At 38.5% G+C, this 27,969-nt stretch overlaps 3 protein-coding genes across 4 annotated transcripts in view; 2 read left to right on the forward strand and 1 right to left on the reverse strand.

The window, feature by feature from the left end:
* Window positions 1-1,726, forward strand: part of arfgef1 (ADP-ribosylation factor guanine nucleotide-exchange factor 1 (brefeldin A-inhibited)) — a 58,998-nt gene extending 57,272 nt beyond the window's left edge. For both annotated transcript variants that reach the window (XM_061713992.1, XM_061713993.1), the window contains 2 exons: window positions 102-219; window positions 330-1,726. In XM_061713992.1, the coding sequence (XP_061569976.1) occupies window positions 102-219; window positions 330-557 (346 nt within the window). In that variant the 3' untranslated portion in view covers window positions 558-1,726. The remainder of the gene's footprint in view (window positions 1-101; window positions 220-329) is intronic.
* A 4,707-nt stretch (window positions 1,727-6,433) lies between these two features.
* LOC133423366 (centrosome and spindle pole-associated protein 1) lies at window positions 6,434-7,545 on the reverse strand. The gene is made up of 5 exons (XM_061713553.1): window positions 7,476-7,545; window positions 7,269-7,358; window positions 7,043-7,113; window positions 6,774-6,921; window positions 6,434-6,579 (listed from the first exon to the last, which is right to left on the reverse strand). The coding sequence occupies exons 1-5, from the start codon at window positions 7,543-7,545 to the stop codon at window positions 6,434-6,436; spliced, it is 525 nt and encodes a 174-aa protein (XP_061569537.1).
* An 8,454-nt stretch (window positions 7,546-15,999) lies between these two features.
* On the forward strand, window positions 16,000-24,348 carry cops5 (COP9 signalosome subunit 5). Its single transcript, XM_061713664.1, has 8 exons — window positions 16,000-16,276; window positions 16,455-16,689; window positions 19,773-19,901; window positions 20,329-20,394; window positions 20,655-20,740; window positions 20,851-20,962; window positions 21,671-21,819; window positions 24,064-24,348. The coding sequence occupies exons 1-8, from the start codon at window positions 16,140-16,142 to the stop codon at window positions 24,152-24,154; spliced, it is 1,005 nt and encodes a 334-aa protein (XP_061569648.1). The 5' UTR covers window positions 16,000-16,139; the 3' UTR covers window positions 24,155-24,348.
* The last annotated feature ends 3,621 nt before the right edge of the window (window positions 24,349-27,969 follow it).

Genomic DNA, 27,969 nt, shown 5'->3' on the forward strand with positions numbered 1-27,969 from the left:
TTTTCATAAGACTCGCTGTAGGAAATGATAGAACACAATCAGAAGCTTGTTTTTTTTCTCTCTTGGTGCGTTAATTTACATTTGTGAAATGTTTTGTGTAGTGTGTGCAGTGAGGCAGTGGCGTACTTCTTGGCTCTGACCTCAGAGAGCCACAGAGAGGCCTGGACCAACCTGCTGCTGCTATTCCTCACCAAGGTGCTAAAGATCAGTGACGAAAGGGTAAGTCGCCGCAGGAGTAGCTCGTTTCGTATCGACCACCGAGCACAAATAAGTGGCTTAAGTCATGTTTAAGTCTTTGTCTCAGGCTCTTCTCCCCCTTCCTTTTTCAGTTCAAGGCTCATGCATCCAGATACTACCCCCTCCTGTGTGAGATCATGCAGTTTGACCTGATCCCTGAGCTCCGCGCTGTTCTGAGGAAGTTTTACTTGCGCATCGGCCTCGTGTTTCACATTGCACAGCTGCCTGAGCCGGAGGCCGAAGCGGCCCCGCCTGAGGAGCGTGTGGAGCCGGAGACGGACACAGAGGTGGGGGAGGAGGCCGGGGAGGAGGCCCAGTGATGCTGCACCACAAACAGCCTGGAACACAAAGCTCTACGGAGACCTGGCCGCAGGTCCGTGTGGCTGTACCGCCTCCTCAGGGCCCTCTGTGTGGTTTTGTTGTTTTTTTTATGCCGAATACTTGACTTCAGTGGATTATCGATCAGCTGTCTATTAACACCTACCCTCACCCTTAACTTTTGTCACCACATACACACATCCAAACAGCCCAGGCGGGGTACTTGATATCATAAAAATGGTCTTTTACCAGGTGTAGCGATGCCTCCAGTGGATAAAACTACTGATCAACAACTGACATCAACCCATATCTCTGACGCGATCAGAAGGAATTTATTTCAAAACGTGTGCTTCTTACTGTATATTTAAAAAGTGAAGAATGAATGAATGGTTTCAGCAACATGCAAAATGACATTCAGTTACTATGAAACGTGACATGTGTCACACGGATGATAATAATGATCTCTGTGCGAGCTGCAGATGGCTAACATTAGTATCAATAGCCTCCTGGATGAAACTAGTTGTACAGACCTCCCGCTATGTAATATAATCTTATAACACTAGATTTTGTTTTGATTTTTTTTTTTCTCTCTCTCTGAATTTGCTGCACTTGATCTTGTTTTTGAATGCACTGGAGATTTTACTTTTGTGATAATTTATTTGACTGCACCAACTCCTGAAGATTGTCCTACACAGTACGATATGTAATTAAACATGACCGTGGAAAGTGAAGGGTTAAATTATTCCAATTTTTTTTTTTATGTTCCTTGGTTTTTAACAGATAGATGATAACTGGGCTTCTTGAACTGGAAGAAAAGAGAACAAACTGATGCTAGCTGCTTTTGAGTCACTTTTGAGTTGTTTTTTTTTTTCCCTCTTGTTTTCACGTGAGTTTAGTTTTCACTCTTGTGTACAAAAATCAATAGTTGATAATATATTTAATTTTTTTTCTTTGGTTTGGGGGAAAGCTATATGTATAGAGAAGATGACAAATGTTAGCCGTGCTTTAAGTATGAATGGGATGCATTCCTGCTAACGGATGTAGAAAACAAAATGTATATGATAAAGCAATGTAAAGTTTTCTATGTTGCAAAAGATTATGTACAACTTTCTGTACAATACATCATCTGGCATTCTAATCAGGTTCTAGGTCAATAAACTTTTTGAACTTGGTTGGTTTGAAATGTGGAATCAATGAGTGACAACAGTTTATAGTTGTTACTTTGCAGAAACAATTTATTATAGAACAAGTTTCAAGAGCATTTAAAAAACAAAACTGAAATATCTTCATTAAAATGTATAGATGTTTGTTCTGCATTGCATCTACTGGGATCTTATTCTTTCCACAATATACAATAATAGACAATATATTTGCTCTCGAGGTCTGCTGACCTAAAATAATCTGTGCAGAACATTCTACTATTAAAGTGCAAGTTAATTTTAAGAGACAAAGAACAATACTTCCTGTATCTATAGGGATGGTAATCTTATAGTGCATCCATGCTGCTGATTGGCTTCTGGCTGTATTGTTTTGCGGCGTCCGACGTTCCGGGCCGTAGCCAAGGCTCTGTGGCAACGGTGTCCACGGAAACACTCCTCCCGAGGGCGGAGCGCAGAGACGAGACATCCACTTCATCAACGGCCAGCTCTTTCAGACAGAAGAGGGATTTTTTCATTACTTCACAATATTTACATGATGCTCACATCTGTTATTAGTATGTATCTAATACTGTTCACTACACTTGCTGCACCAATTCATCCGAGTCAGCTAAAATCAAGTCCATCATACTCTGCAGTTCATTGCATCTTTTAATTTATGAGTAAAATATGTAAAAATGTTATGCCAACAAATACTCAAGCATAACTGTTCATGAATATACACACCTTTACCCCACACCTTTAACTGATGGTAAACTGTTTCCTCCCACCTGATTTTCTGTCGTGATCACCATGGTGAGGGTGGCGACTCATGATGCCCTGATGATTTAGACTCCCAACTTCAAATAAGCGCAGAGTCTGATTGTCTGAGTGATTGTCCACCTCCGTCTGACCCACTGAATCACATATATTCTGTTTAATAATGAAAAAAATACAATTATTTAGTTTAGATCAGGGATTTTTTTTTCCGAAAACGAGGAAAAGCATTGAATGAACGATGTACTCATGGGACCGTACTTCAAAGTTAAGTCTTCTCCGTGATGCTCTCCTCTCTGCTGAAGGCTGACGTGTTCCCTGCTGATGGACTGACCCGTCTCCTACATCACTGCACATATCTGACATGATATATACTGTATGAAAACATGAATCAATTCAAGAATCATTACATCTATTGTCAAAATGTTATAATTCATTGGATAAACCCTGTTGGTGGAAAAAAAAAAAAAAAAGAATTTTTTCTCTGCTGCTTCTGTTCCCAAAGCTTGGCATGGTATTATCACCCCCTGCAGCCTGAATGGACACCATGGTCCCTGCACTGGCACCAGCAGCAATACACAGACATCAGATGGCTTCTGCCACTGATGAACCTGGCACGATGTCTGAACTGGTTCACAGGGGAGATACTGGAGGGTAGAAAGTAGCAAGCCTTCCAAACCCTGCAACTTTTATGGAAAATCAACTGAGAAATCAAAACAATAACACAAAACCAAATGTTTACTAAAGAGATCATGTTCAGTCAGGCTTTTTCCCCAGATGCTGTAATACTATAACAACCGCATTAACAAATCCAAGATGCCTAAAGATTCATTTAAAAAGCTGTTTACAGAATTGATGGATGATTTCTAATTGTTCCCTCCTCAGTTTCTTGGCAATCTCCCTCTCCGCCACTTTCTAAATGAGCAGTTTGCCGGTGACTCAGCATCCTCACAGCACGGTTGCATCATTCTCGTACGATCTTGTCAAAGTCTCACAATATGGATTTGATGTAATCCAATTTCCTGACGCAGGACTGAAATCCAATATTCATATAAGTTTGATCTGCATTTCGCTCAGTTCACTGCTCGCCTTTCATCATATTTAGCTTGTTTTATGATCTGTCTCTCTGCCTGTTCCAGAGATCCTCGCGGTCACTATAGTCTGGGACTCAGTCCAGAGCTGTTCCCTTTCTCTTCATTTCATTCACTGCTTTCACTGCCACACACTGCATGTCACTCGTGGACGCCTCCCATCACCTCATGAAATTAAAGAAAGTCAGAACAAACTGGCAGTGTCAAGCTGAATCTCTCGTAATGAATTTCCCACTTAATCATTAGTGGGCTGAAGCAAAATAAGCTATGACAATAAACAGTTTATCACTATTATTGGATCCCTGGAAAAGTGATAGATACAACAGTTCTTGCTGCAGTTATGTGTGACCACCAGTCGCTTATACACGATCCAAAACACATTTAACCAAAGAGATGGCACAGATATGTCTGCAGGCGTGAATCAAAAATACACATTTGCACTGAGCCAATCAGTACCTGAGTTTTTCAGTGGCTTGAAGTTCTTTATGTTTTCCTTGTTAACTCTTGCAGCAACGTGTAAAGGACATTTTCCTGGTGACTGAACAGCTTGTTTGGTTGCAAATTCAAAGGCATCCACTCTGGGTCGTCTTCTGTGCACAAGGAAAAAAAAATTAATTTGAAACACTAGAGACACATAGCTCAATATCCCATGTGGTTTAGAGTGGGGTTCAGTAGATAGAACACCCAGCTCCACTTGCTGCACTGTCCTGAACCTAATGTGAGTAAGTTAAAAACTTACAAATGCAATGTTGGTAGCTAATGAGGGAAGAGTTCTGATCAGAATTAGCAAGAGACATAATTTCTCAAGCTTCACTTAATTGGCTCTTGGTAAAAAAAAAAAACAGAAGAATTTGACCACAGAATCGTGAACAGAATATTTACAATTGGTCTTAAAACGTTCCTTTTTAATAAAGTTTAAGGCTGTTTTGTTAGTTTCCTTTCCTTGGCTGCTTCTTGGCACTATATTAATACAATTATAATGAATTGGATTCAATTGTGATTAATGGAAAATAAATGGATTAAAACACATTTTATTTCATTTGAAAATATTGGACTGAATCAGGCATTTAATATATTTTTATAATGAAAAAATAAATGTGATTAATTTTGTGTAAGGCACATAGACATACATTTAACTTTATTTTCAATTGTTTCACTTGAATACCTGCTGGGAAGGGAGTAGTGAGTCTCTTGTGGAGCCGTCTGGCTCATCTCCAGTCGTCTCTGCTCTTTCTTCAGATACCTGCGGAGGGCTGACAGCCCTTTGATCACGTCTTGTTGAGTATCTGAAGTATGCATTAGAAATAAAGGAGGAGGATGATTGGAATGAACGTGCTAATATGTAACAGTATACACAGCCATGTATTTAAACTAAAGTTACCAGTAAGGGTTGGATTTCTCTCAGCGACAGGCCTGTCACATGGAGCCGACACAGACTGCTCCTAAAAACATTGTGTACATGTGTTTTTAGATCCGTCATAACAGTCTACATGCACAAATACTATTATAAAGTACAAAGTGACTTACAGCCCTGGAATAGAGCTGGCTCCCAGCTGAGGAATTCCTTGATGTCACAACATTTTTCAGCTTCTTCTGTAAAGCTGGGACAGGAGGCGATGGTTCTCTCTGCAAAATCATGAGCAGAGTCCCTTTCTTTGGTAAAGCTGCTCAATAAATCAAATCTCAATCTCGCATTCAAGTTTCATGGATTTGACTTTCTGTTTTCACATTATTTTGGAAAGCACACACAAAAAAAGGTGTCTTAATATCTATAGAGCATGAACAGACAAGGAAACTTGTGAGGTGCTCCTGTTCTCATATCAGATCGAGCTTTGCAGAGTCGAGGCCCATCGGAGGGATACTCAGCAACTCGGCAACAGATGGGAAGAATTAGTCAGACATGTCTCATTTAGTATGTCCAAATAATAAAGTTCACATCATCTGTCAGAACCCAGAGTTGAAAAACATGAATCCATAATTCAGCTACTGACCAAAGCTCAGCATACTGCATTTCTACCAGCAGCCAAAGAATTGTAAATGGGAAAAAATGTAAAAATATGTCCATCAAGTGTTTCATCTCAAGACTTACACCAATACAGCAGAGCTGGGAGAAGAAATTCTTTTCACCAGATTCCATTCATTACAAGACACGTGCTAAAGTATTTTATTTTTTGTTTGACTTGTCTGTTCTTGGACATTTGGATCCCATCCAGACCTACCTGTTGTTTCAGGTCCTCCTCGTACCTGTTCTGGGTCTGACGCCTCTGTAGAGGTGACTGATGTCTGGAAGCTGACAAGATTAAAAAGGACAAAAGATAGTAAAATACAATGACGAGCAACTTCAACAAAACACAAAAAAATGTGCATGTCATTGTTCTGAATTGGTAGTCACAGTAATTAATTTTAAAAGCAGATACAGGAATGAATAAGCCTTACGAACACGGTTTTCATTCGGTTTTCTTTTCTCCTCGAGCTGCTGCTGTACCCGAGCCTTTTGCTTTGCAACCCTCTTCTCTTCCTCCTCTGCGAGCTTCCTTCGCTCTTGTTCCTCTGCTTGTTGTCTTTTCTTTTCCTGTATCTATTTGGGCAAAAACAAATAAATAAATAGCTACAAGTAACAATAAAAGTCAAAGCAAACTTACCAACAGTATTTACATTTTGTGTCCTCTCTTCCTCAAAGTCCTGACGCATACGAGCTCTTGCCTTTGCAACTTTCCTCTCTTCCTCCTCCTCTGCGATCTTCAGTCGCTCTCGTTCCTCTGCTTCTTTTCTTTTCTTTTCCTCTACCTATTTGGGACGTAAAGTTACTGTTAACTTGTAAAGTATTCAGAATTATGAATTCCTTTTACCCATAAAACTATCCAGATCCAAGTCTTAAAAGAATGTGGGTGTGAAAGCATGTGATTTTGATGTGGTTTTATCAGGGCTCGTGCATCCCTGCACCCCTACCTGCTGCTTCAGGTCTTCTTTGTACCTGTCCTTGGTCTGCTGTTGCTGCAGAGGAGGCTCCTTCCTGGAAACTATGACAGGGTTAAAAAGGACAAAAGCTAGTAAAATACAAAGAGGGGCAACTTCATCAAAACACAAGAAAAACAGCATTTCATAGTTTTGTAGTTACTGTAGTATACCTTAAAAGCAAATTAGGTTCAACAAACCGAGCAAAAACAAATAAATAAATAGCTACAAGTAACAATAAAAGTCAAAGCAAACTTACCAACAGTATTTACATTCTGTATCCTTCTCTCTTCCTCAAAGTCCTGACACAAACGAGCTCTTGCCTCTGCAACTTTCCTCTCTTCCTCCTCCTCTGCGATCTTTAATCGCTCTCGTTCCTCTGCTTCTTTTCTTTTCTTTTCCTCTATCTATTTAAAGTATAACATCACTGTTACTTTGCAAAGCGCTCTATTCAGACTGCTTTCTTTAAAAGACACATTTTTGTTTGAATTATCCGTTCTTTAGCATCCGGGTCCCCTCCAGACCTACCTGTTTCTCCAGATCTTCTTTGTACCTGTTCTGGATCTGATGCTGCTGCAGGAGAGGCCGATGTCTGTAAGCTGTGAGGGTTAAAAAAAGACAAAAGCTTTTAAAATACGAGAAGGAGCAACTTCAACAAAAAAAAAAAAAAAAAAAAAAAACACAAACAGTGTGTATTCTATTGAAATACACTTCAGACATAGTTTTCCATCCAGAAGTGTGGATGATAGAATACCTGGGAGTTGATGAGGAAAGGACGTCCTGGTTTCAGCACCTGGACTGGACATATAACAATTATTGATCTTGCGCAGTTGGTTCAGGTCACCTGAAATCAGAGAAACATGTAAATCTCCCTGAAACATTGAGTTCTGTATTAGTTGGAAGACATCTTACATCAGGTTTAACAGATCACTAAAAAATAAATAAAAAAAAGCCAACTTACAAACAATGTTTCCATTCTGGTCTTGAATTGGAGCCCCAGCTCCACCTCTCCCCCAAGGGTTGTACGCCATCATCTCAGCTTCTAACTTAGCATCAGATCGTTTCTTCTCCTCTTTCTCTCTCCTTTTACACTCCTCTCTTTCTTTCATCTGGGCAAAAGAAAAGAAAATGGATGCACCTTCCAATACTACCCATGCCAAGCTGTATGTAAGATTTAAGAAGACCTCATGTACCTGCTGTTGTAAAGCTTCCTGGTAACAAGCTGCACTCTCTCTCCTCTGCTTAGATGTGTCGATATGAAGTCTTTCAAATCCACGGGATGCTCTAAAGTCAGAAAGAATGACAAATCACCTAGATATAGAGTTTGGTGTGAGAGCCCTCTTCTGGAAAAGGAAAAAGGTATCATAACTTGCCCCAATACAAATTTATTTCTGGCAAAAAGGCTTGACGTTCCATGCATCCTTATTCAAATTTACATTAATTTGTTACAGATAATGACATTTCCAGTTCAGTATGTGAGGAACTGAGTTTCACACTTACTCAGTGCATCCATCGGCTCTGAAATATGGTGACATTTGATGGGAAATCTCACAATACCCAGATAGCTGAGCCCCCCCATGGAGACAATCTAATGCAAAAAATTCAAGAAATATTAGTTAATAAATTGTATTTATTAAATACACACAACTTAAGACTTCAATAACTGTCTGCTACGACTGTGTGCCAGATTTAGTTTTCATTTTGTGAGCTCAGACACGAACAGAAATGTTGTATTAGTGTGAAAATGAAAAGAACAACTGCAACCAAACAGACCGGCTGAATGAAGGGAGATCCATCTGTTTCCTATAAGCTGTGAATCACATAGCCATTAAATAATTCTTACGACGGATATGTCAACTCCTTATCATCCTTGATGCATTGATAAAAAAAGTGTTCATCATGTGCAGACAAGACTGGGAGTTTGATCGTTTGAATTTTGATACAGCTTTGTAACATTACACGCAGCAATGATTGTGCTCCACACTTTTATTGATACACAAGTAAATATTTGTTTTCTATGTGGGAAGTAAGTATGCATGATTTTTGAGAAAAATCGTACATTTTTCTATCAAATCACTATTCTATAAATGGTTTTGATTGAAATGATTTACTCTTATTTTGAGGAGTATTGAGATCTACTGGATCCCTGGTTCCATGGTAGTAATAAGAATCATCATACGGAGTCCTGCAAGTATTTGGTGCAATGGGAGGTGCAGGAGGAGCAATCACAGCGACCCTGAAAAACAAAATCACACAAACTATACCGGACTTACTGCACAGCTGTTGATTCCATCTAAGTAAAGTGATGTTAAAAATAATAAACTACACCTTCTTTCTTCTTTCAATTCCAAGGTTTTACAAATCAGGTAAAAAAAGAAAAGGAAAAAAAAAAACATTTGGTTCTTGCCAAGTGGTAAATAAGGGAAATACAGCTTCGGCTGGAATACACCTCATGGATCAATAGCTAGAACTACCTTGAGGTATAATACATGTGAATTTTTTTAAGCTTATTAACAGTGTTATTTCAGTTCAGTTACTAAACTCGCATAATGACAAAAGACTTAAGGATTGGCATCTAGACTCCAATCTAATCCATCTTCAGTTATCAGGCATGTGCCGAGATGGTAGGGGTGAAGAACACAACTTAACCTCCCTTCACAGAATGGGATGGAGGTGGAAGCTGGGGAGGACGAGGGGCAGCAAGATTGGGAGGTGAGAGACATCAAGAAGCTGTGTGAGATGAGTACCTCTTGATCTTGAAATAGACTTGAAAAAGTAAAGGAATAAACCATGCAGAGGAGTGAAAGAGCAGAAAACGCTGCTCATGTTACCTGCCTCCCAAGGGTTTGCCTTATTTTGTACAGGTTTCTAGGCATTCCTTTAAAAACAGGCTTCTTGCACCAGTTCAATCACACTGATATCCCGACTTTGACCAGGCTATTGCAACATCTTGATTTTTATTCAACCCATTCCTTTGTAGATTTACTGGTGTGCCGGGCATCACTGCTCTGTTGCATGAGCCAGTTAAATCCCATCTTCAGCTTTCACACACGTGGTCTCAGATTTGACTCAGCACCAGCAGCAAGCTCCACAGGTTTGATATACATTGACCATAGAAACAGTTTTTTGTTTGTTTGTTTTTTTGTTTTTTGTACTATCATGAACTTTGTGTCCAGTGTGTCAAGAAGTCTTGTGTTTTTATGACTTTATCACAGCATTGCATGCTTTAGCCCTAGATCAGAGGTCGGCAACCCGCGGCTCCAGAGCCGCATGCGGCTCTTTAGCGCCGCCCTAGTGGCTCCTGGAGCTTTTTCAAAAATGTTTGACCTTTTTTTTCCTTTTTTTCTTTTTTCCTTTTTTTTTGTTTCTTTTTTCTTTTTTTTTTCTTTTTTATTTTTTTTTCTCTTTTTTTCTCTTTTTCTTCTTTTTTCTTCTTTTTATTTCTCTTTTTTTCTTCCTTTTTCCTTTCCTTTTTAATCTCGACATTTCGACTTTTTTCTCAACATTTCGACCTTTCTTGACATTTTCGACTTTTTTCTCGAAATTTTGACTTTTTTTCTCGACATTTTGACTTTTTTCTCGAAATTTCGCCTTTTTTCTCAACATTTTGACTTTTTTCTCGACATTTCAACTTTTTTCTCAACATTTCGACTTTTTTCTCAACATTGTACTTCAACATTAATCTCGACATTTTGAATTTTTTCTCAACATTTCGACTTTTTTCTCGAAGTGCACAATGAAAAAAAAAATATTCCCCCAGTTATAACTAATATAGATAAATACAGCATGTGTTGCCTTCATTCTAAGGTTTATACAAGACTTTCCATTTTTTGCGGCTCCAGACATATTTGTTTTTTGTGTTTTTGGTCCAATATGGCTCTTTCAACATTTTGGGTTGCCGACCCCTGCCCTAGATGAACTGTTTTCCACTTGTGAATAATCTGCGATGGACTCTAAATGCTAAAACACTGTTTTAATAATCCATCCCAGATTGATGGGCAATAGCAACTGCTTACCTAGAATAATTTCTGATACCTCTCCTCCATAGTGTTGCTACACATCCACTCTCCAGACAAGCAAACTGACAAAACCTTTTCCTTTATAGAGGTGATCACACCTGATGATGATCAACGCCTGGCTTTTACCCACCTTCTTAACTGATATGGAGGTCTGTATTTCATTGTTCCCCTAGTCCCTGTGCATTTTGGCATAGTTTTTGTTCAATAAACAGGGACAAAAAAGAATGTGTCATGTGTTCTTGTTCATCTGAGGTTATATTTATCTAATTATTAGACCTAATGAGTACCAGATGATTTTTTTTCCAGATATATCCTGGTGCATAAAATCTAAGAACTAAAAGAGGATTCACTAAATTCTCACTTCCACATGACTATATGGAAACACAAAGCAACTGTGAATTACCTTGTTATGGCAGCCTCTCCTTGCATCCTTGTGCAGTCTTCTCTGAAATAGTTCAGCGGTGGGGCAGCATGCGGCACTTCCGTCCCAGGCACTGTGGTGCTCATTGGCAGCTGACTGAACGCTGTACTCAGGTCAGCCTGGAACTGCCCCCGAGGAGCTCTCTGTTCAATGTGTTCAAAAGGGTTGTCATTTTTAGGTCTTGGATTTGGATCCAAATATCTTCTGGGCCTATGAGGATCATCCTGACTCAGGCTGCCATACCACGTGTTTGCAGCCCCAAACTGCTTCATCCGGTCAGTCTGCGGAAGATTGTATGTCATGCGAGAGAGAGAGGTAGATGAATCAGACAGTGAATGCTGAGAAAAAGATAAACTGCTGCTTAAGGTGGTGTTGATCCACCACATCAAAATATTCTCATTACCAACGACAGTATTTGATCACGGCAACATGGGAATATGAGAACGTCTGGATGACATTTCGCAAACTGTGTTGGAAACCTGTGAATTTTTGGCCTTTTCTTTGAATGGCATTCTGCTACCTCTTTCTCCGGATTTGTGGCTCCAGTGGCAGCAACCCTCAGGTCCAGTTTCTTCTCCCTGAGAACCAAAGGCCAGTGCATATCATCTTAGGTTAACTCTCTGGGACGTGCCAACGGAAACAACTACAGTTAAAACAATGATTTAGTAATCAACTACTCACTTCATCTTGTTTCTTTGTTGCTCTGCGATTTGCCTAAGCAACTCCTGCCTATAGTGTTCTTTCCTCATCTGTGTGACGGACTGTTCTTCTGTTGCCCCTGCATCACAAAAGAGACCCATAACCATACTGGTGCTGCCAACTTCACTTTTGAAACAGCATCCAAGTGACTGTCAATTACCAGACAAATAAATGTGTGAAAAATATTACATTTTACCAATCACAAGTCCAGTTGCAAAAACAGCATTATTCTTGTTGGTATCAGATGTAGATCTCACAGCTGTCCTCTTGCCATCTTGCATTTGTCTATAATTTAACACAAATAAAGAGTGAGACACTCCACAGAAATCATGTGTATTACTGAGAATAGATACGAGTCAAACAGCACTATAAAGAAGTCCCCTTCGAGCCACACCTAGCTACAATTTGACGTCATACAGCTTGCCTGCAGAGCTTTCTGGTCTGTAACTCAGAGACAGGGTGTAAAGCCTCACAATCCAATCAATCAAGCTCCTCTGATAGAGCCACAGTGTGCAATTGCTTGTCTGTAGACGGGCCAAGGCTGACTCTCCATCACCAACCCACTTGTCAACAGATTGCTGAGAATAGTTTATCTTAATGTCATAAAAGTGTTTCAGAGAAATAACAGTTGTATTAGAATGACACGGTGTTAGCTCTTTTGATTGCATTACTTGAATAATTCTGGAAATCATTAACTGGCTATATATCTCTCCATGTAAATATTGCTGAGGTCAGAAATATATAAATCTTATAAAGGCAAGAACAGTCAAACAACCATGCAGAAGTAACTTAAGCCTAATTAATGAATGGGCTAAGATTTGCTTAGTATTAACATGCCATTACACATACAGTAACATACACAGAAATACATTTTACCTTGATTTCCAAAGCCTCTCATTGTTGTTCTGATAATGAACAGCAGAGGCCTCCCAATCACTTATGTCATCAAAGGCCCTGTAATAGATAAAATAAAACAAATGGACTCACCAATGAAACTAAAAAGCCTAAACTTCTCTCAAAGAAAGTCAATGGAAAAAAAGTGACTTTTCAAAACCAGTTTTCAGGGTAAAAAAAAAAACCCTGCACCTGTCAACATGACATTCATGGGCTTTCCTTTTGTGTTGGTAATCATGGATGTATCTTCCCTGCCTCGTCTTAGTTCTGAAATCCAACATTTGCTCTTCATCAGTGTTAAGCTCCTCTGTAGAGCTTTGAGGTTCTTTTGGTCTACAGCCGCCCCAACGTCTTCGCATCCGAGGGCCTGGGCTCCGACCACCTGTGCTTCCTTCATTTTCTATGGCATAAGTCAGAGTAGTAGCATCTGTCCTGGATGTGGGGAACTCCTTGTGAGGAGGTGGTATGTTTGTGTTGGTATTGAAGGACCAAGGAGGGCCTTGAGAAGTTGAGTTTGCATCATCTGACGTTTGAATTTGTTCAGGCTGAAAATAATAGTGTGGAAAAATAATGTACACGGTGAAGATTCAATGTTCTCGTATGTATTATAATTTATCATTACTAGTGTACATTTTTGTGCAGCAAAGAGGTTTTCTGTTTTTTCTTTACCTTGGAAGTGAACAAAGATATTGCCGTCTTTAAATTCCTGATTTTAGCTTGCTCCTGGAGGAAGACATTGTATTCTTGCTTTCTCTCTTCTCCCAGTCTTTTCTGTGATCAAAACATGTTTATTCATATTACTGAAAATATAGTAATCAGCTGCACCTCCTGTAATATTAGTGAGGTGATATCAGAAATTGCTTTGCCCTTTGTGGATTTCCAATTATGAAATCAAAATATCTATAAAATCCATTCTCTGTATGTCATACAAAGCTATTTAACACAATCAGCCAAAATAATGCCACAAAGTGGTTGTTTATGGACTTTGTATTACTTACGATATTCAAAAAACCATTAAAAAACCCATGCTCTAAGTCTATTAAATCTTATGATCAACTCTGTAAATCCTGAACGCACATGGTTTGTTATGGTTTGATCTTCTGCCCCACTCAGCCTGTCAGCCACACCCACCTCGTCAGTTCCCTCCACTCACCTGTGCACCTGTGCACACAGCTGACTCTCATCACATCAATCAGTCCAGCATATACAGTAGTCACCAGCTCTACACTCACTCCTTTGCCAGATTGTTCTTTGCCATGTAAGTCTTTCCAGCGGTCTCCTGGCTGTCCTCCAGGTACCGACCTCACCTGTCCCTGATTCCCTGCTTTGTCTGCCTCTTGATAATTCGACCTAGCCTTCTGTCCCTGACCAAGAACTTCACCTCCCCTCTCCTGATTCCTGTTTGCCGGTTTCTAAACCATTTGCCTATCTACCAAGGTCTAAGTAGAACGTTGAACTTTCTACCACTGTCTTGTGAGTCCTTTGTACTGCAGTTGGGTCCATACACCACCCGTTACATGGTTAGTGAGCCTATCAGTACTTCACTTCACTAACCTAAGGCATCAGTTCACTATTGATCACATTCAGTAACGCATACATAAACAAATCAACATACAAACCTTGGCCGATAACCTGTCATCAATAGGTAATGATGCTGGTGCCTGATGCTGCAGACGAGGCTCACATTTCTTTACGAATTTTTTCTGAAAGAATATACAATAAAAGGTTAGATGGGTGACTCACCATATTTTAATAATTTGTGTAATTTTCATTTACATTGCCAGACCTTGGTAAGATGTTCCTTGTAGTCCAGCTGCAGCTCTTGCAGAAGTTGCTTCTTTTTATTTTCATAGTCAGTTCCCAGCAGTAAAGTGAATCCCAAACCTGAAAAATTCAGCATATTCCACAATGCAGTATAACTTGACACTCAACTCGAACAACAGTCTGTTAACTGTCAACGAAGTACAGGGTGGCTCTCTCTGAATTACTAGGAATTATTATTTTGTATTGCTGATGTGTATGAAACATGTTAAAGTGCTTTTTACTGTAGGTCACACTATTTGATTTGATTTGATTTATTTTTGTACATGTAAAAAACAACACTTCAAGAGAAGTTTAAGAAAAAAAAACAAAACAAAGAATTTCATCCTTTAGCACTTTATCTTAATTTACATGTGCAAAAAAGGAGTAGGAAGAAGTGTAAACTTATTTAATCCTACCCCCATTCACTAATCATTTAACCCGTATTTATAAATACTCACACACTGTACTCACACTGCTAAATAACAGTATTATTATTATTATTATTATATACTGTAATTATACTCATACACATACCTATACATACATACACATAGCTGAATATTTCTATATATTGGTACACACGTCCATATAAATATTTATATTAATATACGTATTTACACTATACTGTCTCTATTAACTGCATCTCTATCTATATCTATGTATATATCTACTTACACACATAATCACACACACACACGCACATATATATAACGATACCATACATATGCATACACCCAAAAAAACGAATGTATTTATTATTATCTGTGATTGTCTCAAAGCATTGCTGTAATACATACCTTGTGTGTCACAATTTGATGTCATATTCTGAAGAGACTTTTCTTGATGCTTTTCATTTCATCATGTACATAAACACTTAACAGGGTAATCACCAGACCTGCAAATTACATATATGACACATTTATAATTATTACTCACACTTAAAACCCACACACCTGGCAAACTCTCTTTTCTATGGCGCAAGGGACAAAGCATCACCCGTTGCTAGGGGCAACCATTACACAAAGGCTGTCTCCGGAGGCTAACCAACTCAGCTAACACGAAGTCTTAATCAAAGGTTTCAAAAATAAACTCTTGTGACAGTCTTAGTTTCATTTTATTATAATTCGCTAAAAAAAAAGTGCTTTTAAAGTCTATTTTAGTCCTTCTGGAAATTCAAGTTTGTCAACAGCGAACGACGGCATTAAAAAACGACGTATCCTTGATTGCTGGTCCGACAAACCTCCGGTTCTCGTTGGCTTAAGTAGCATTAATAAATACAACCTCTTGAGCAGATTCACTGACCCTCCCGTCTTCAATAAACATCACGGAGTCGCGGTGCTGAGAGGGAAAGCCGACACAGACCTCGCTGCGTGTTTAAACACGTCCACTAGATGGCGCTGCCTCCCTAACTGTCTGTTGACGTCGTCTTCTGTTTTATGAGATTAAACCATCTGTCAAAGGGGGGGATTGTACTTTAATATGAGTGATAAAAGGCGACACCAATTAATTTAAATTGCTTCTTTTATATATATATATATGATTAAAATTTACTGTAATAAAATAACTTAATTAAACTTAAACTTAAATAATTTGTTGAGTTGTTTTTACGTTAAAATAACGCCCCTTCGATTCCACATTTGCGGATTGGTATCGTCCACTGTCATGGCGTCCCAAGCGACTGAATGTTAGGCCTGCTTCAGTTGTGAAGAAACATCTAATTTTTCCGTTTATTTGAAGGACATTTGGGATTTAAACGACTGTCTTGTCGTTTTTGTTAAAATAATTGATAATGGCCGGCAGCAGTACGGCTCAGAAAACATGGGAGCTCACTAACAGCATGACGGAAGTTCAGAGCATCGATGAAATTTATAAATATGACAAAAAGCAACAACAAGAAATCCTCGCTGCAAAGCCATGGACAAAGGAGTAGGTTCAAAAGTGACATTTATGTTGATTTTGCCGCGTTGAACCTTTGTGTAGCATGTGTTGTTTTAGTTATTGTCGACTAAGGGTGGCGGCCTGTTTGTCAGCAGTGTTTACGAATGTGTGTCTTTGTAAATATGCTGGATAGAGTTACAGAAGTGTATGTTTTTTGCCCCCCCAGTCACCACTACTTCAAGTACTGCAAAATTTCAGCTTTGGCACTGTTGAAGATGGTGATGCATGCTCGGTCTGGAGGGAACCTGGAGGTGATGGGTCTGATGCTGGGGAAGGTGGATGGAGAAACCATGAACATCATGGACAGCTTTGCCCTGCCCGTGGAGGGGACCGAGACCAGAGTAAACGCCCAGGCTGCAGCATACGAGTACATGGCAGCCTACATTGAAAATGCCAAGCAGGTAAGAAAGAGACTGACCTTCGTGCCCATGGGTGCAGATCTCGGGGGGGACGGGGGGGGGGGGGGGGGGGGACATGTCCCCCCCCAATTTCTGAAAAACATGAATTGTCCCCCCCAATAAAAATACCCTAAATTATTCAAAATTGAACAAATGTATTTTCAGACTTAAAGGTTGAATGTGTAGAATATTTATTAAAAATATATTTCTAAAAAAATAATACATCCACAGTGCATTTTGAGTAGGGGTGTAACAATATATCGTGCCACGAAATTTCGCGATACAAAAACGTCACGATACGTGTCGTGGAGGTGACAAACTGTATCGCAATATTAGGTTATTAATATTAATCTATTGTGTTGACTAGTAACGCGCATCCGACCTCGTGTGCCGACTGCGCCTCGACCCGCGGACCAAAATCTTAATCCGCTCAGAAGAAACTAGTGCCGTTTTGCGGTCCCGATCACGGGACTCTTGGGGGGTTTTGAGCTCTGAACTTTTAAGTCTGGTGTAGAGTTAAGCCTTACCTTATTAAATTATAATTTTAGAACATCAACACAGCACCTAGTGCCGTACTGTGGCGTATCACTCCGCCCAATCTAAAACAGACTAATCACTACAGATAAACTGACTAGTGTCATTATAGTCCCTGATTTACATCAGAATATAAAGGATATATTTATAAAATAATGAACCCTGAATTACCAAAATAACCTTCTTACACTAAATCTCCTCTTACACTTATAAGGTGAGCATGAATCAATCTGTTTTATGATGTAAAATTGTATGTATTTATTTACTTTTATTTATTTAATTTTAGTTGTTAAATTTCTCGAAAAGAAAAAAGTCAAATCATACATGAGAGAAACTATTCAGTTTGTAGCAAAATATTTTTACTTGTATGAAACTGAAGGTGCATAATGCAAACCTGACATTTACTTTTAGTTCAGTTTGTGGAAAATGGTTGGCCTGGCTTTCTCTTTAAAACGTAAACAGTTATAAAGCATTACAAACTGTAACAATAGGGCAAACGCACAGCATTGTTTTGTATTTTGTGTCTTTCAAATAAAAGACAATTTTTTCTAGTCATATGTTCCTCATTCAAGGTTGTTAAAAAAATACTGCTATAATATCGTATCGTTATCGTGACCTCAATATCGTGTATCGTATCGTGAGATTAGTGTATCGTTACACCCCTAATTTTGAGGTGTACAGAATGAAAGTATTGCTACTCCATTTTATTACTACGCCTATTAAGATACAGGATCTCTTCAGGGAGTCCTGGAAAATGACAGATGAAAACGAACATGGACATTTATGTAAATAAATTTGATGTTGGGTCAACTTGTGCTGTGTTTATTGTGCTCTTAGCAATGGGTCCTTTTTTTTTTTAGAACTGTTTACCACCATAACTGTGTTAAAACATTATCAGTTAGTTTAAACAACTTGTTTAAGGCTCCATATTTCATCCATATATCAATTGATCGTGCATAAAGTAGTCCCATAGGATAAAAGGAAGATGGTGAGAAGAATTTGAGACGAGTAGACACTACATGCCCAAAACCCTTAAAATTATGATTTACGAATATAACAGTTAAGTAAGCAGTGACACACACTGTTGGCTGTTTAGGACAAATAAACAAGAAAGGTAAGCACAATAAATGATTCCCTGTGCAGTATTTTTTGGCGAGCCTTTACCAATTTATGGCATGGTATGAGTTGCATATTGGCAAAAAATTAAAAATTTAAATCACCTTGGTGTCCCCCCCAATCCTGACATCGGATCTGCACCCCTGTCCGTGCCCCCCATGTTTTGTAACCTGCTTTATGTTTGTTTTGTTGACATTAAATTACCTTTTTAACCTAATCAATTGTCAAGTGAGAGATATTGCAGTTTTCACTTTGGAGTGCGAAGAAATTAACCTGGTGTTGGTAGTAGATGTGTCTGTACTTCTGCACGGAAAGTAGTGTAAATATACTGTAGAAAGGGTTGGTTTTGCTTTGAAGTGTCATCTGTCTCTGTGCACACACTTAATTATAACAAAAGCATCAAGGTTTGGTAGATGGACACTGATGTTTTTGATCACTCGCTTCTGAGACTGCCTTTTTTGCTGAGTCCATAACCGTTTGTTATGTTTACAGCTGAAAAAATTTCCATTGCTTCCCTTGAAAAGTATAAATTACTTAGTTGTTGTTATGGGGTTTTTTTTTATTTATTTTTATTTTATTTTTTTTAAGAAAGTTATTCCTTTTTTGAGCCTTTTTTGCTATGACAGGGATGCTGGTTGACAATGACAGTTTTTTTGTGATATTCATTTTGAAGAGTCTTTGTCGTGTAGTCTACTTCATCTTCACTGATATGCACAAGAGCGTGTGTTCTTTTTTACTAAGCCAGCAATTATCTCTTTGGATTCATCAGTGTTTATTAATATGATGTTATTTTACACGCCAAGACTAGAGAAACTGTTTTTATATTTTATTATTTTATATAAACAGCAGATTTTCTTTCAGTCGATACTCATTCGTTTTTCTAATTTAACATTGTGATCATACGTTGCGGGTCACCAGAAAATAGTTATTTGTCTACGTCCTGAGATTTCCCCACACTGTTTACACCATCTTTACCATTGTGTTTTTCATTAGTTGCATTCAAGTCAGCTGAGTTAGGGGAATCTCAGGATGTAATTTTCTTATTTTTTTAAAAAAAAACCCAAAACAGGCTTTGTTTGATTGAAAAAGGATTTATTATCACTTGTTTTTGATTCACTTTGCCCTGTTAGATATTGTATGTATGGATTTAGCCTTAAACATTTACTTTTGTCTGGTTATTCATAAAACATTTTTAATTTTATCAACATTTCATACATGCAGTGATAGAGGTGTATTCCATCCCATCTTGTCTCTCCTATCTTATTCTTATTTTTAAACAAAATAGTCGTAATATTCCTGTGCAGAAAAAAAGGGAGCCTGCCAAATTCAACCCTGTACCATATAGACACAGCAGTTATTTTAATGAATTTCTATATTTTCCGTATCTTTAAAATATGCAGTATTAAACATCTTTCCTCTGATCTGTGATCCCTCAGGTTGGCCGGCTGGAAAATGCAATTGGCTGGTACCACAGTCACCCAGGCTACGGATGCTGGCTCTCAGGCATAGATGTCAGTACTCAGATGCTCAACCAGCAGTTTCAGGAGCCTTTTGTGGCTGTTGTGGTAAGACAGAAAATATATAATTTAATTTAATGTTATTATTACTTGAAGTCCCAGACTTTATCTAGTGTTATTTCTAAAATCCCATAATTGAAATGATGAACAAGTATGTTTTTTTTCATATTCTTTCCAATCATAATAATAATAATGCACATTAACACGGGTGTAACTGAGAAGGTCATTGATGTATGTGTTGTACGTTTTTACGTTCTACAGATGAATATTTTGCTATTGCAACCATATATGCTATTTACACTTCTTTTGGTTCAGTGGCGCTTAAATGCCAGAGGCAACATGTAATTAAGTGTGTATTTTCAGCAATCTGACAGCTGCAATAAAAGGCTCCTGGTGGCCAGATTTGAGTAGTCCCTGGAGGATATAATGACCTCTGACTTTGTTTTCCTGTTCTACTGTATCTTGCATCCCACAGATCGACCCCACTCGGACTATTTCTGCAGGGAAAGTCAATCTCGGTGCCTTCAGAACGTACCCAAAGGTACAGCAAAGATTTTGGCAAAAACAGCATTTATGCCATATTTTTAAGTACAGAAGTCATAGCATAAGCTTTTGTTATGTTCGCTATTGTTAAGCGTGCACATGTTTTCTTTTCTTTTTTTGTTTGTAGTTTTTGATTTTTACCGTTGTGTATTCGTCATACATTCAGATTCTAGGATTACCTGGATTTAAATGGGAATGTTAAAAACAAGCTGTTTGAGTTTTTTGTTATTTCTCAGCATTTTCTTTCTGGATTTTCAGGGTTACAAACCTCCTGATGAGGGACCGTCAGAATATCAGACTATCCCTCTGAACAAGATAGAAGACTTTGGTGTGCATTGTAAACAGTAAGTTATTACGATATAGCTACCATATTGAGTTATTGAATTTTCATATCTGTATCCCACACACTTTAATATTGAAGCTCATATTTTTTTGTATGATCATTTCTATTTAGGTATTATGCCTTGGAGGTGACTTACTTTAAGTCTTCCCTGGATAGAAAGCTTCTGGAACTCCTTTGGAATAAATATTGGGTTAATACCTTAAGTTCCTCAAGCCTCCTCACGGTATGCAGAGCACTTCAAAAATCAAAATGTTCACTAATTGTTTGACATTTTGATTTATGGTCAATTATTACACAATAAGTCATTTAGACATGTGGTCACCAGCTTGTGATGTTGTGATTTATTGCTGCTTATTAGCTAAGCCTACTCGTTTATTGATTTTAGTAATAAGCTCTATGTGAACTTTTTAACAAATAAGATGCGTATTAAAGTTGGACTTGACTCAAGTGATTCAGATGCTCCTTTTCCCTGCAGTTCATTCTAAAGACTGAAAGCCCCTCACATGAATTTGCATTGCGGTCACAGTTTCCCTGCCCCGAGCTTGACTAAATAGTCTAAATAGACAGTGGGCTTAAGCAAACAGTTGGCTCTCCGGCATTCTGCATCAAGATGAATTGACTAGATGTCAAGAGCAAGCTGCTCTGTGGGTGACAGGCTTTGTCAGTTGCTACACTGTCACCCTAGTCAGGGGCCCCCATGTCATTGTGTTTTAATTACCTTCTCTAATATAAACACAACCTCACCTTAAGCAAACTTTTCACAGACTTCTTTTCATTCACCACAACTCAAAAAGTGTACCTACAGCTTGTAAGCCAGATTTTTTGCCAGTCTGCAAAAGACCCTCTTTGTAGAAAATGTTGTTATCGAGCTTTTCTTAGCAAATTGTGCATGAATTGGTTTCTTCTTTGTGTGTGTGTGTTGGATGATCAGAACTCAGACTACACCACAGGCCAGGTGTTTGACCTGTCGGAGAAGCTGGAGCAGTCGGAAGCCCAGCTGGGCAGAGGCAGCTTCATGCTCGGCTTGGACACACACGATAGGAAGTCTGAGGACAAACTAGCCAAAGCAACCCGAGACAGGTGAATTTTTTTATTATTTACTTGAAAAGTGAATTTTACCAATAGTTTTTCCTCCTATATATCCTATTCGATGCTCCAAAAAAGGGATTGATCATGTTGTTTTTAATTATTTTAATTATATTTTGTTACTATGTGACAAATGGTAACTTGCAAATGAATGTACTGAACAATACATTCTTGCCCATCCCTCGACACATTCGTAACTAATAAATTATTATCTGTGTAAAGTATGTTATTTTTATCACTTTTACCTTTGTGTATTACTACATTCCTTGAGTGTGCAGTTTATATTATATTGTGTTAAGAGGTGTGTTTGTAACACGTATGGCATCTCTTAAAGCAGCACAACGTAACTTTCAGCTTTTCTGAGTTTGGCGGCATCTTTTGGACAAAAGCGGTAGTGTTTTACCAGAAAGAACACTACGTTTCCCATGAGCACCAGTTTCTATAATACATCCATGGCACCAGCGCGTACTGCCGGAAAACTCCTGTCCCGTCGCTGCATTTGTTTTGATGAGAGAACACGGGACACTTTTCTGTTTCACCAAGTGAACAGACAGAACGCAAAAAAAAGATGTTAAACTGCTGGAAAGGAACTGGAATTTACCGGGATACCTTAAACAAGGAAGCCAGGGAGCGGTATATGGAGAAAATAATGATTATTAAGTATTATTAATTATAATAATAATTCATCCCTACTGAAGAGCCATGTGTTTCAATAAATTTGTATAATAGTACAACATACAGTACATGTTTTGTATTACTCTTACTTTTCTTTTCTTCTTTTTGACTGCTATATTATGAGGCTCTGAGGCGTGAACAATATTTTTGTTTTCCTCGTGAGATTATCTTTTTCCTCTGCAGCTACAAATAAGAGTTAATATTTTTTCCTCAACAAACTAGTTTTATCTGAAGATTGGGGTTAATTGCACCGCAGAGAGCTGGTCAGCAACTGCGTTTAGCTGGCGAAGTGGGGAATAAAACATGTGTTTTGATCCGACCCGTCTGTGTGAGTGTTTGTGGTTTAAGGCTGTTTATGGTTCTGCGTTAAATCGACGCAGAGCCTACGGCGTAGGGTACGCGGCGACACGCACCGTACGTTGCATGTCGCAACGTACCATACGCCGTAGGTCTGCGTCGATCTAACGCAGAACCATAATGCTGGCTTTACTGTGTGGAAGCCGGTGTTTGGTCGTTACAGCCGCGATCCAAAGCGAGCCGACGACTCTTTTACTTTGTTATATCAGATACTTGGCCTGCGTGGTTCTGCCTCCGAGCAGGAAACCGTTGAAAAGTTAAACCATTAGGTTCTTTTCCCCACGTCTGTTGTGTGGAGCTGCTGCAGCCATAACACAGCAACAGCTTCTGCGGAGCTCTGCGCTCCACGCCCCGCCCATTTTCATCTCGACTGCGAATCGGGAAGGAGGGGGAAGTGACGTATGCCGTAAAGCAGTCAAAGTCGTAACGATTTGTAGTTTTTTAGTGTGGCAGGGTTCCTACCATGCTCCTCAAAGTTACATAGTGCCAGTGAAGGTGATACAGACCCCCTCAGACCATGACAGAGGTTTCATTAAACCTGTTGGAAGTTGATGTACCATCACAATGACTCTGGAAATATGATATTAAGGTGGAAAAGTTACGTAGTGTCGCTTTAACTGAACTGAATGATTTATATTATTATGATTAGTATTGTCATAAGCAAAAATCTAATTTTACTTTTTTAAAACAGTATATCAATAATAAAAGGTGGGAATATATAAATATTTACATTTTTCCCACCAAATGTCTTCATTACGTTTATAATGATACATAATAGAAAAACAAAGCTTCACCTTCCAGATGTTAAAATCAGCAAGTATTTAGACTTTTTTATTTCTTCACACACAGTACAATTGCTTTATGATTTTTGTCAATTGAGCTGTGAATTCCTCTCCGAACACCTTTAAGTATCTGTAATCTTGATGCATTTTGTGATCTGTGGATTTATAGGGTGTCTAGTTTATCACTTTAAAAAGCTAAAATATTGTCGTCTATTGCATGTGAAATTCAAATCAAACACACAACTTCTTATGAATAGTAGTTTCAGTGATATTTTCACTCGTACAATGAATGCATAAACAGCATCTTCAGTTTTTATTGCTCATGGTCTACTGATAAAAGTGTTGATGCCGTAATTCTAGAAAACTATACCAGTTTTTCTGTACTGAAGGCTAATTTTTGTTCTCACACTCTCATTTCTTTTAGCTGCAAGACAACAATAGAGGCAATTCATGGTCTCATGTCTCAAGTCATTAAAGACAAACTCTTCAATCAAATCAACACATCTGCCAATTAAACCCGAGCAATTTGGATTTTCACATTTTTTCACACAAAGTTTTCTTGTGAATGCTCAGCAGCTGCTGGGTTATGGGTATATCTCTATTAAAAGTAGCACCATCTGTGATGTCTCTGTTCATTTTTTTTCTTTTTACCTAGAAGTGGATCAGAAATGCAGTAATACATTGAAAAAATAAAACATTAAAACCAATAGATGTTTGTTTTTTGTTTTTTTACTTTCAGAAGAAATATATATTTATTCATACTGGGATTAAATGTTGCTGGTACATTAAACACTGCCATCGGGAAGTGGATTAAATAGGATATTGCTCTACAAATACACAGACGTATAGTGTATGTATATTATACTTTCCTGATGCACAGCAGTGTTTTGATCTTGCATGATTTTGCCATTTATTTAAATATTATTTTGCTAATACACTCAGTAGCACAATATTTAAACAACACACTGCCGTCACATTTAACACTAAGCCAGTGCCAGGCGGTGCTTCAAGTGTACCCTGTCATACCTTTACATAATGGAACAACAAACTCAGGCTTCTGCACAGGCTCAGCCGGAATCGACTGCCATGTGTGGCATGTCTCCACGGAGTCACTGCTCGCACGGTTTGGCTTTCGGTGGTGCATGCTGGCAGCGTGGTCAGCTCGGCAGGTTGCGGCATGGCAGTGATGCAACACAGAGACAGAAGCCGTGCACACTGGAGTCCATTCACCCGCTGTATCTGCTCTACATCGGAGTAGACGCTCACCAAGTCTGCCTTTTATTTTACTGACAGCTGCTTTGACCTGGGTTTGTGTGATGTCTTGTTTTTATGGTATTGTAATGGCTAAATGTATATTTTTAATGTCATGTATTGCAGAGGATTTAATCTCAGTGGAACTGTGGAGGTGTCTGTTTTTTCTCATGTGCAGAACTCTGGCACCACTTCTATAATGATTTTCTGTTACCATTATTCAAGCTATGGCTCCAAAATTGAGAGTATTTAGTATAGTGGTGTAGAAGGAGAAAGCTTATTAGATCAAATTCAATATAATTAAGTACATTGATGTTGTTGGATAATGTTTTACATAGTCTGCTGTTTAGTTTTTGCAAGATATTCAAATTTAGGTTGTCAGGTTGCAGTGAAAGTATTTAAAATATGCATTTCTGAAATAGTTTTGACTAATATTTGATCTTTTGTGGTGATTTTGAAATGTGTAAAACATATTGAATTTGTTGGATATGTGAATATTGTGATTATCACCAGATGGACATTTGTATGCATGACTAAAATTGTAATAAGAAAAACATATGCAAATTCAAATAGTCAGCCAGAAATCAGTCACCCATATTTGTGAACCTTTTTTTTTTTTTTACATTCTCTGAACCTCAAAGTACATTTTCTTCACGACAACGATCTATTCGACACTTATTGGTATGAGAGCAGCATATTGATCTGTCACACTAATATCTATAAGGGATTTATTGTAGCTACGTCCCCCTGTAGTTCAGCTGAGATCTGGGGTGTTTAACTCCTTTGCTACGACATCCCTGTCGTAGCAAAGGAGGCTCAAAAAAGGACACGTCCACAAGCATGTTACGATGTTTGTAGAAGTTAAATCCAGCTGAAAATGATCGAGGCACTAAACCTCTCTACCATGTGCTACTGCCGTAAGAGTGGTGGCAAGTCTAGCCTAAATTATGGTTCCGCGTTAAATCGACGCAGAGCCTACGCCGTAAGGTACGGCGTAGCCGCGTACCTTACGGCGTAGGCTCTGCGTTGGTGTAACGCGGAACCATAAATCAGCCTTCACTCCCAGCAGGAAACCCGGGTCGTGACATGATGCAGATTAAAAATGCAGGGGTCACTGGAAGTGGTGGGTTCTTGACTCTGGTGCTATAATATGGAGAACCGCTGTATAATCCAAGAAGAGAGAAATACAGATAATATTAATAGCAGCCTAATTTGTGAAATAGGCTACGTTTCAAGTTTCCCTTTTTAAATTTTGAATGTAAAATTCTCTTTATTTTTTTACAACTAGTATTTTCATTTTTTTATTTTGATGTGTCCCTAGATAAAATTAAAATTCAGGAAAAATCAATGTCAAGAAATTTCCTGAGTTTGATTCAAATAATTCAGATGACACGACCGCGCGAGTTACGTCGTTTCCATGGCAACCACGTTGCGTCTCAACCAAACAACCTTACACACGGCTCGCTTTCCAACTTCTTTAAACTGTCGCAGACTGGTGTTTTAAAACTCACTGTTAATCACGACCAGGTAAGATTAAAAAAAAAAACGAGTTATAGTACATGTGTTCAAATTCATACTTCAATGGAGATACTTTTAAGCTCGATATTAGCCTGGTGTTGTGACTGTAAACTAAGCCTGAAACTACAAACCCACGTTTAATTCATGCTCTGTACTTCTGGATGCTTTTCCGACTTTTACTGGCTCTCTGCATTGACTTTGTTCTATAATTGCCATCCTCCATACACTGCAACCAGACAGGGTTGGACGTCAGTGTTTATTCAGCAGTGATAACTGGTTTCCACATATTGCTGGTAGGACATTTAACCCATTTATCCTGTCCGTCGTTCACCTCAAGATGATCGATCAGTGTCTCTTCTTATAAAGCCTCGGACTGATTCATTGACATTAAGTGCTGCAGCAATTTACAAACACTTTTCACCATTTTCACTCATCAAACACGGACTTTTTTGACAAAAAAAATGACCCTCAACTCTTCAGATGATAAATGCGTCCAGATTGAAAGCTACTGAACCGAACTGGATTCGACTTTAATCCTCAAAGGGGGAATACTTCTCTGGCTTGGAAAATTACATTAGAAAATGAACGAGAAAGTAACTTCCAGATACCATCATAAATTCATTGAGGTGTTGTTTTGTTGCCTGGCAACAACCGTGCTAGAGTGTCACTTAAGCATCTGGAGAGGGAGATGCTGAAGTCCAGAACATGCAGCCACATCATTGAAAACAACCACTTCCCAGTTTCATCCATTTTACTTCCCAGGAATCATACAGTCTTGTTGATGATCAAGGTTGGAAAAAAGGCAAGGAAAAAGATCAAAACCTCTTCTTTGTTTATATCCATTTTTCTTTTGCTTTAGATCCTTGATCTCTCCTCTTCAGCTTGTCTCCAATGTGGGTGATTCAGGTCGGTATCTGTTTATGGGAAAGCTCAATCAAACAGCTATGCCCACATGTAAACAACTTTTCTTTGTCATAGCAACGCAACATAATCCACATTAAAGGGACCCAGAATTACCAGCAAAAATCCGCGAAGCTGACCAGCATTCAAACTAGTACAGAAAAAAATCAAACATTAATACAAGAAGTCATAAAAAAGGCAGTTTCAATGAAATGTGACATGTGCTGCACATGACCTACACAGTTTCTATATATTCTATCTTTCTATACACAAAACAGCTGAACACACTTGTATGATATTTATCTATGTCCTGTATCTTGCAATTATTTCATGTCAGTTGTTGTTTTAAAAATCAACAACAAGTGACATGATAAAAATATTTTATTCAACCTGATTTTGTGCTACTATTTTTATCTCTAATGTCTCTCTTTAGGAATAGTTTTATTTATATTTGTATCTAATTTTGTATAATAATAATAATATACTGTGTATTATATATTTGGGATAAAGCTAGGGTCCCTCTGTTTTCCTCAGGCCCTTGGGCCTGTACCTGAAGGCCAGTTCACTAATCTGTCTGTAAACTCAGACACTGACAGTTACTTGTTTTTTTGTATCAGATGGAGAGCCGATAAAATTCATAAACAATCAAAGTTCAAATGTA

The sequence above is a fragment of the Cololabis saira genome, chromosome 22, assembly GCF_033807715.1.
Source record: "Cololabis saira isolate AMF1-May2022 chromosome 22, fColSai1.1, whole genome shotgun sequence".
In the NCBI taxonomy this organism is placed as follows: domain Eukaryota; kingdom Metazoa; phylum Chordata; class Actinopteri; order Beloniformes; family Belonidae; genus Cololabis; species Cololabis saira.

Bases quoted from the DNA above. Each gene is read 5' to 3' on its own strand.
- LOC133423366 (XM_061713553.1), bottom strand. From the start codon at position 7,545: ATGGCGTACAACCCTTGGGGGAGAGGTGGAGCTGGGGCTCCAATTCAA. The intron at 7,359-7,475 runs GTAAGTTGGCTT...CTCTGATTTCAG, and splicing joins CCAGAATGGAAACATTGTTT to GTGACCTGAACCAACTGCGC. The intron at 7,114-7,268 runs GTATTCTATCAT...TAACCCTCACAG, and splicing joins CTTTCCTCATCAACTCCCAG to CTTACAGACATCGGCCTCTC.
- cops5 (XM_061713664.1), top strand. From the start codon at position 16,140: ATGGCCGGCAGCAGTACGGCTCAGAAAACATGGGAGCTCACTAACAGC. The intron at 16,690-19,772 runs GTAAGAAAGAGA...GTGATCCCTCAG, and splicing joins ACATTGAAAATGCCAAGCAG to GTTGGCCGGCTGGAAAATGC. The intron at 19,902-20,328 runs GTAAGACAGAAA...TGCATCCCACAG, and splicing joins AGCCTTTTGTGGCTGTTGTG to ATCGACCCCACTCGGACTAT.